At 65.7% G+C, this 8778-nt stretch overlaps 1 protein-coding gene across 1 annotated transcript; it reads right to left on the reverse strand.

The window, feature by feature from the left end:
- Positions 1–4267: 4267 nt before the first annotated feature.
- Positions 4268–8748, reverse strand: UTP14A (UTP14A small subunit processome component). Its single transcript, XM_084534852.1, has 14 exons — positions 8674–8748; positions 8404–8474; positions 8198–8262; positions 7834–7976; positions 7508–7663; positions 6882–7001; positions 6701–6795; positions 6379–6502; positions 6213–6290; positions 5764–6109; positions 5239–5621; positions 4982–5169; positions 4810–4909; positions 4268–4672 (listed from the first exon to the last, which is right to left on the reverse strand). Exons 1-14 carry the CDS (start codon positions 8725–8727, stop codon positions 4421–4423), a joined length of 2175 nt encoding a protein of 724 aa, XP_084390978.1. The 5' UTR covers positions 8728–8748; the 3' UTR covers positions 4268–4420.
- Positions 8749–8778: the final 30 nt, after the last annotated feature.

Below are 8778 nucleotides of genomic sequence, written 5' to 3' on the forward strand. Positions count from 1 at the left end.
CCCCGTCCTCCCCGGGCAGCCGGCTCGGCGAGGTTTTATTGGTGTCGGAGCAGCAATAAAAGGTGTCAGCTCTCGCCACAGACTTCATCTGCCCGCTTTCCGCCGGCCAGCCTGCCCACAACCCCAAAAGCTCCTGCAGCGTGGCCGAAGGTGCGGCTAAAATACAGAAAATTCTCCTGTAGGGCCAGCGGCCGCCTCCTCGCCTCCTTGCTCCTCGGGGATGGAGGAGCGAGGCAGGAGGCTGCCGTCCCTCCCTGCAGGCTCAGAGGTCTGAATTTTGGCCCCAGCCACCGCCGTGGTGATTTGGCACCGGGAAGAAGGGTTCGTGGCTCAGGGGTTTGGGTTGCGTTGCCTTGGACCTCGCAGGGGGTTCAGACACGGACCCTTCCTCGCCGGGTGCCCCACCGGGATCCTTCTTGGGAAAAGTGAGGCCAGGGAGGCAGGAGGTGTGCGGTCCACACGCCGTCCATCCCCTTGGCCCAGGAGAGGAAGTCCTTAGCTGGGAGGACACCACGGAGCAGCGAGGATTTGGGGCGAGAGGCACGGGGAAGGGAGGGAGGAAGATCCACGCCTGGCCCCGCTCCTCGGCAGCTCCAGGGCTGCCACGCTGGAGCCTGGGGTCCTTTTATTTCCCAGTCCTTCGGCCCCGCAGTCGCCAGGTCTGGCTTCAAGAGGCGCTGAGCGCTCCTAATTGTAGTGGCAGACAAAGAGAGCCGGCCTTTGAAGGCAGCACATGCTGCGTCTGACAGCACGTGCCTGCAGCCGCTGACAGCGCTGACAGCGGCCCCGGGGACGCGGGAGCTGCAGGCCAGGGTGCAGGACACGGCCCCAAGCCGAGGGGAGCAGCTCCCCGGCCCCAGCTCAGCACCCCTGAGGATGAGGAGGGTTCACAGAGGTGTGCTGCTGTCACGCTGCTGTCCCGGGGCTCTCATCCCCCCGTCCCTGCTAGCTGCGTGCCCCGGAGCGGCTCTGAGCGTGGGGGAAGCTGTGGGGTGCAGGGGGCAGCGCGGGCGCGCTCATTGTGGGGACACGGGGACTTTTCTGCTATCCCCATGGGTGCCTGGGGATGGATGGGTCCCCGTCCCTTCTGGGAGACCCAGAAAGTGCCACGACAGCGTGACCCGAGCGCCGAGGTGCCCCCTGCCCCGAGCAGGGCTGAGGAGCCCGGTGGGAGACGGCGTGCCAGGGAGGGGGAAAGCGCTTGGCCGACCCCAACCGGCGACGGCCCCGCTGCGGGTGCCGAGGGTCCCGGCTACAGCATCCCGGCGGCAATCTCTGGCTCAGGTTGTGCCGTGCTGGATACGGCATCTCCATGGAAACCCTCCCGCTCAGGCTGTGCGGGCTCGGGAGATGCCATCTCCACGGAAACGCGGCGGCTGTGCAGGCCGGGATGCGCAGCCGGGCACCGCCAGGACTGCGGGTGCCCCCCCGGTGCCCCCTGATCCCAGAGGCGCCCCCCAGGACCCACAGCTCGCCCCTGTCCTCGGCACCGGGGGGGTGGGGAGGCACGGGGAAATTCGGGGGAGCTTTGCTCTGCCGGAGAGCCCCGGTGCAAAGTAAGGGAGCAGCGCGGGACCCTCTGACGGCCACGGGGGCCCTGCCGCGGCCAGGGGCACCCCGGGCACACTCAGGCAGTCCCGCGGCATGCGGAGCCGGGGGGCCTTCACCGGGGGCTGAAATTTCACCCTCCGAAATAGCCCGGATGAAATACTTTACAGGTTATTTATAGCCCACGCTAGAAAACAAAACAAAACAAAACAAAAAAAATAAAAGAGAAAAAAAAAAAGGACGAAAGAAAAGAAAGCAGCCACGCGAGCCCTTTTATGTGCTCGTTTTTCATCTGCCTTTTCCTTTCGGCCGACTCCTGCTGGCCCCGAGGGCCGGCCGGAGCCTGAGCACGGGATGGCTGAAGCCTCGGCATCACCTCTCTCCCCCCGGGGTGCCCGCGGGGTCCCCACCCCAGGGCAGCTCGGGGGCACCCCAGCGGAGCTGCGTCCCCGTCCCGTCCCGGAGCAGCACCAGGCGCTCCCTGCCGGAGCCAGCGGCGGTTCGGCCGCCTTTCAGCCAGGCTCCCCAGCTCCGTAAACCTGGCTTTGACGTAGCCCTGAAAGTAGGCCAGTAAGAGCAAACTGCAGCCGCTCGCAGCCCTCTCGAGGGACGCCGTGGCTGCGCGGCGGGAGGGAGGAGTGCGCATTAACAGCGCCGCTGCTCTCCGCGAGCTCCCGCGCCGGCGGAGGACGGTGTTTTTCTCTCCTCCCGGTGCCTTCAGGCTCGCCCAGCCAAGCCCCGGCGTGGCGATGCGCGGCGGCAGGGCACGAGCGTGCTGCAGGAAGGGGATTAGAGCGGGGAGTGTCCGGCCCCCGTCTCCTCCCTGCTGCCGTGGCAGCTGCCAGCGGGCATCCCCGCCATCCCCCTTTCCTGCAGCATTTTGCAGATCCTGATTTATTTTTTAATTAAAAGCCGAGCGCTGACGTCCCCCTGCCCTGCGGTTTGATTTCTGCGGGGACACCAGGGGGACGCAGCCCGCTCTCGTGGCAGCACCAGGAGCGGGCGAACCCCAAGCGCTGCCAGGAGATGCGGCTGCATCTGGATCCCTCCCGTAACTCACCCCAAGCGGCTTACACCAAGGCTTTAGGGATTTATTTTGGAAGCATTTCCCGATCCTCGAAGCCCCAGTTGGAGCCCAGGCCGCCCCAGCACTGCCCTTCCTTGCGGGACCGGGCACCCCCAGCTCTGCAGCTCGCTGCCGACTGAGCGTTGCCGTGCTCGCGCCGCGGGAGGTGCGACAAAAAAACTGGCACGAAGCTGCCCTCAGAGCGAGGGGCCGGATGGCCGCAGGTCCCGCTCAGCGCTTCAGGTGGTCACAGCCTTTGGGCCGCTGCTCTGCACGGGGACACGAGCCCGTTTCAGGCGTGGCGACCCCGATCCTCTCTGGGATCAGCACCCCGGGAGGTCCTGCCCTGCTGCCACACAGCTCACTGGGCACTGCCTTCCCTCGGCTTTGGGGCGTTTTAGCTTTTCCTAAAACAAACACGAACTCCCCCTCACCCTCCCGCTGACGTCCCTGAGGGGACGAAGGTTTCCCACAGCGTTTGGGGCAGCCGGAGCAGAAGGAAGCTGGGGTTTGAGCTGGGGCCACCAGCCCAGCGAGGGGCTCGGCGGAGCCGTGGCACGGAAATGATCGCTGCTTCCTTTCTTTTTTTTTTTCTCTTTTTTTTTTTTTTTTTCAGCCCTGTCGACTCAAGCAATGCCACCGTGCCCCCCGTCCGCGGCCAGCGTCATCCAGCAGCCCCGGGGCACCGCATGGAGCCAGCCGTGCACCAGCTGGACCCCAAAAACCCCAAAAAGGACACGGCCCGGGCAGAGGGCAGCACCCAGCCCCTCGTCCTGGGCACTGCGGGCTCCCCGACTCCCACACTGGCTCGGAGCAGCCTCCCCTGCAGGGTGCGGGCGCAGAGCGGAAGAGCCTGGCGTATTTACGGGGCCGGGAAGCCAGCGAGATGTGGGGCCGGCTGCTGGCAGCCTGCACGTGCCCATGCAGGCTGTAGGGGACAAGGGCCAGGCCCCTGCACGAGGTGGCTGCGGGGCCGAGCGGCGGCGCGGCTGTGCCCCAAAGGACGCAGTGGGACCGGGGCTGGCCGCAGTGCCAAGGTGGGAGGAGGCGTCCCCGGCGCAAGGGCCGTGTTTCCTGGGAACAGGAGCAGCTCCTCAAGTCCCTCCTTCGCTTGGGATCAGGAGTTCCTCCAGCTGGCACGAACGCAGCCCACGTGGGAAGAGGGAGGAGAGGCCGGGAGGGCTCTCGGCCTGCTCCCGTTTCACCCTGCCTCTCGGCCACGGCCCTCGTGCTCAGGAAGGGGACACCGAAGATGTGGGGGTGGCTGCGCTGCGACAGAGCCCGCTCCCAGCCCCTGTGGGGTGGCAGCAGAGCCGCGCAGCCCCGCTCTGAGCTCCTCAGAGCTGGCCAGAAGTTACTCGGGGCAGGAGGAGGCCATGAGGAGCATGGCTACGGGGCCAGGCTGTGAGAAAGCCAACGCGGCCAAGAGGATAACTCTTTATGCAAAAAATTGTGGCACTGAAGACGAAACCAAGGGGTAGAGAGCTTGCCCAACACGAACGTGGTGCCAACAGGGGCTCCACCTCCTCTTCAGGCTCCCACCCCCAGGCTGCACCTCAAGGGCCTGACCCCCGGAAGCTGTTCCCATTACACCAGGACGAGCCCCCCCCGCCCCACGTCGGGCCCCAAGGACAGGCAGGAGGGCACCAGCTGTCCCGGCACGAGGGCAGCCATGGCACTTTTATTGCGGAAGGAGCATTAAAAAACCCCTGACAGAACCAGGAGCCTCTCCCCGGGAGGGAAACCCCCGGGCACAGCCCCTCCAGCTGCTCCCCAGCGCCGCGGGGGCCAGCGCTAGCCCTAGAGCTATCGTGCTCTCTTTTGGGGGCGGCGAGGGGGCTGCTTGGGGGCCGTTTCTAGCACTGGTTTGGCTCCGCTGGCAGCCGAGGCGAGGTCCTCAGCAGAGAGGGGCTGGATGATGTGGCCCGCCCGGGTGATGACATGGGGGGCGGTCAGCTTCTGGAAAGCACGCTGCGTGTTCCACGTGGGGCCCACGGGCATCCGGATGCTCTGCTCGAACTGCTGGTGCTTCTCAAAGGGGAAGGGCAGCTCGCTGACCTGCGGGGAAACAACACGGCAGGGGGGGAGCACCCTCAGGGCTGTGTCAGAGCTGGAAACCGGATTTCCCTTTAGAGGCAGGGATTTAGGGAGTTTAGGGGCCGGGCCACGTGCCGGGTCAGCCCCAGAGCACCCACCTGATGTGCCGCTGCGTGGATGTTGCGCTGCTCGCTCAGGATGACGTGGGGCAAGTGCTGGTCCTTCCTGGGAGGCGCTGGGGGGGGCTTGATCAGGAACCTGCCGGACACGGGAAGAGGTCAGGCCCCGGGGCCGGGCTGCAGCGCGCTGCCACAGCCCTCCCGTGCTCACCGTTTTATTTTCTTGGCGCTGGGCTTCAGCCCGCTGCCTCCCCACTCGCCCCAGCCCGGCAGCACCAAGTTCACCGCCTGGGGCTTGCCGTCCCGCTCCGCCTTGCTCTTCTCCCGGTGGAAATCGGCCACCACGTCGTCCCCGGCAAACGCCTCGCTGATCACCCCCCGCTGGTCGATGCCACCCTCCTGCGGAGACAGCAGTCAGTGCCCGGCCGCTCCCGGCTCACCCAGGAGGACCGGACCTGTCCCGCTCACCTCCTCCTCCATGACCACGGGCAGGCTGGGGCACTGAATCTCCTGGGGCTTTTCAGACAGCACGGACTCCAGGCGAATCATTTTCTCCTTGGCTGTGGGTTTCTTGGCAGGCCTGGCCCCAGCTTTGCCTTTCTCCTGCCTGGGCGCTCGCTCTTCTGCTCCCGCAGCCGCTGGTTGCTTCTCCTGCTCTTCCGAGGGCTCCTTGGAGGCCAGAGCCTCGACCTCCTCCATCGTCTGCACGCGGTGTAGCTGCTCTGACAGCAGGATCTCCTCCTGGGCCTGGGGAGGGGGCTCGATCCCTGCACTCGGCTGCTCCTCGTCACAGATGGGGTGCACGGAGCTGTCCCCCGGAGGGTCAGGAACCGCCTCCATCTCGTCAGTGCCTGTGCATCAAGGCAACAGGGGAGAAAACAGCCACCCCGTGAGCAGGGAAGGAAGCAAGGCAGCTGTAAGAAAACACAGCCCTCACGACCCAGCCCAGCCCCGCAGCACGTCAGACGTCGCGTGGGGCTGCGAGCTCCTCACCGTGCTGCTCAGGGCTCCCCGCCCGCTGCTGCCGCGCGTGCCGTTTCTGCTCAAATTCTTGTAGCAGGGCCTCCTCCTCCGACACCTCCTCCTCCTCTTCCTCCTTGCTCTCCACAGCAGCAGGCACCGCAGCGTCTTCGCGAGCCTCTTGCACCTCGGGTTCCTTGGCCGGGTCGCTGGGCTTGCCCAGCATCCAGGGATTTGCTCTGCTGGCACCCACGGGGATGGTCACGGGCGGGAGGTCCTCCTCAGGCACATCCCCTGGCTCCTCCTCGGGCAGCTCCACCCGCACCTTCTGCATCAGCTCCTTGTTCCTGGCCAGCTGCTCCTGCATGGCCTTGCGGGCCTGGGAAGGGATCGAGACAATTCTAACACAGGCCAGAAGCAACGCGCCCGCTTCCTTTGCCCCACCTCAGCCGTTCTCCCCTTTTCCCCGAGCCCCAGCTCACCTCCAGGTCGTACTTGGCCATAATGGCCCTGGAGCGGGCCCATTTCCCCTTGTTCTGGTGCTTGAGACTCATCCGCTCCTGAGGGAGAGGAAGAGGAAGCCTCAGGAAGAGCACCCTCAGCCGGGGCGAGCTCCCGAGGGATGAGGGAGAGGCAAGCGAGCGGCACCTCCATCCGGAGCTGCTCCAGCTCCTCCAGCTTTGCCAAGGCGGCCTCCGGGTCCGACTTCTGCAGCAGCTCGAACTCCTTCAGGGCCTTGCGCCTCTTGCTTTTCTTCAGCACGCGGTGGTACCTGCGGCACGAGGGGGCAGGCAGTGAGACCTCCTGGTGTGAGCACCCGGCCTCCTCTTTAGGAAGCTGGGCAGGCAGCACGGCTTCCCGGCAGCACCTCAGCTGGATGCTCAGCCTTCCTCCACCCTTTATCCGTCCCCATGCACCAGGCCCTGGCCCCCTCCCAGCTCCCCAAGCCCAGCACCGTCAAGAATCTTACTTCTTACTCTTGATCTTCTTCTCTCGCCGAGCTTTGGCTTCGTAGTAGGACTGCAGGACCCGAGCCTTCTGCAGCTCCGCTCGCCGCCGCCGGGCCTGCCAGGGAGCGCGGCGTTAAGGGGGAGGGCAAAGGAAGAGGCCCCCCCACGGGCAGCGCGGGGCTAAAGGGAAGCGTCGCCCACCTCCTCCAAGCTCATCGCCTGCAGCGAGGCTTTCTCCTGCGGCGTCAGCAGCGGGTCTGTGACGGGTTGCTGCGTTTTGTGGAGCAGCCCGAAGATCTCCTGCTCCAGGGGAGTTCGTGGCTGTCGGGGGGACAGATGGCACAGCAAGGAGGGGTGAAACAAGGAGCGGTGCAGGAGCCAGCACCCACACAGATCTCCCCGTCCCTTCCGATGCTTGAGCAGGCTCACGGGAGGGCACAAGCAAGCGGAACTCCCAGGCCCCACAGCGCTGTGCCCAGATGAAACGAGAGGGAGCTCCGGGAGGGTGAAGTGGTGCTTGTTAAGCTCGGAGCTCAGTGGGAACTGACCTCGCCCTGACCTGGGGAAGCTCTCCAGGGACGGGAGCCTTTCCTGCTACACAATACAGCCCGTGTGGGAACCCACATTCAAAGCCAAAAGCATAACCAAGACTTATAGGCGGGCGCTGTTTGGCAAACCAATTCCCTCCTCCACCTCCAGAGGTGGCTGAGGCCCACGAGCAAGCACCCGGCTCCGTGCAGAGCCTGGGCAGCAGCAGGCTCAACCCACAGCTCGAGTGCTAAAGAGCGGGGAGGAGAAAGGCACCCGAGGGGTGTGAGAGCCCCCACCTTCCATGCCGAAACCACTCGCTCCAGGGGGGCAACCGCCGCGATCTCCTGCTTCAGAGGGAACACCAACTGCTCTGCTCGGCGGTTCTGCAGGACCACCGGCTGCCACTTGCCAACGTCTTTGGAGGTCTTGACATAGGCAGCCTCCCTCACGACCTGCAGGTAGGAACGAGAAGGGAAAAGGATCAGTGGAGAAGCTGAGCTGAAGAACGCGGAAAGCCAGGCAGCATCAGAGAGGAGCAGATGGCAGCCAGGGGCTCAACCCAGCTGCCCCTTACGGCTGGAACTGCTTCCCCCTCCTCTGCCACCCGCACAGGCCCACGTACCCGCTCCCGCTCCTCCTTGCTGAGGGGCAGCTCCACCGCCTTCTTCTGCTTCACTTTGCTCAGCTGCTTCTTGACGCTGCTCAGGGCGGACTGGGCACGGATGGGCTGCAGGAGCTCGGACAGGACCAGCTTCTCCCCGGCACCTACGGGAGATCACCCCACACATCGACACGGACACCCCACAACCACGCTGAGCAGCGCTATGAGCTCCGACGCCGTTTGTTACGAGCTGAGATGCCTTCAGCACAAACAACCAGCATGGCATCTCCCCGGGGATCTCCTCCAACCAGCCTGGAGAACCTGAGCACCTCTTGAGGGGGAAAAAAACACTGGGGAAAGCCCCACGACCCCAAGAAGCCCTCACCTTTGGAGCTGACATTGAACTCAGACACCTGCACGCTGGCCTCCGAGCGCTCTGCCAGCTTCCGCCTGCAGGAAAAGTGAATAAAACAAAGGAAAAGAGGTGAAAAAGCTCCCTCAGCCCCGCCACCAGCGGCTGCTCGGGCTGCAGCCGAGCTGGGGGGGCTCAGGGCGGCGGGAGGGAGGGGACAGGGGGTGCTGGGGGCTCACCGCTTGCGCCCCGACAGGGCGCTGACCGCCTCCAGGAGCTGCCGGTGCCGCCGGTCGCCATCCTCCGGGCCCTGCCGCGGGGCGCACACGGGTGTGAAGGCCGGGCCCGCGCGGCCTAGGCCCGGCCCCAATCCCAATCCCAGTCTCAATCCCAATCCCGCTCCCCATCCCAATCCCGGCCCTAATCCCAATCCTCATCCCAATCCCGGTCCCGACCAGCGCTCCCAGTCCCCTCCCAGCCCCCCCCGGCCCGGTCCCGCCGCCGCTCACCTCCTCCTCGCCGCCGCTGCCCGCCGCCTCCACGCCCAGCCACTCCTCCGCCATGCCACCGGAAGCGCGGCGCTCACTTCCGCCCCTCCTTGACGCCGCCGCCCG

The sequence above is a fragment of the Aythya ferina genome (genome assembly GCF_964211825.1).
Source record: "Aythya ferina genome assembly, chromosome: 13".
Lineage (NCBI taxonomy): Eukaryota > Metazoa > Chordata > Aves > Anseriformes > Anatidae > Aythya > Aythya ferina.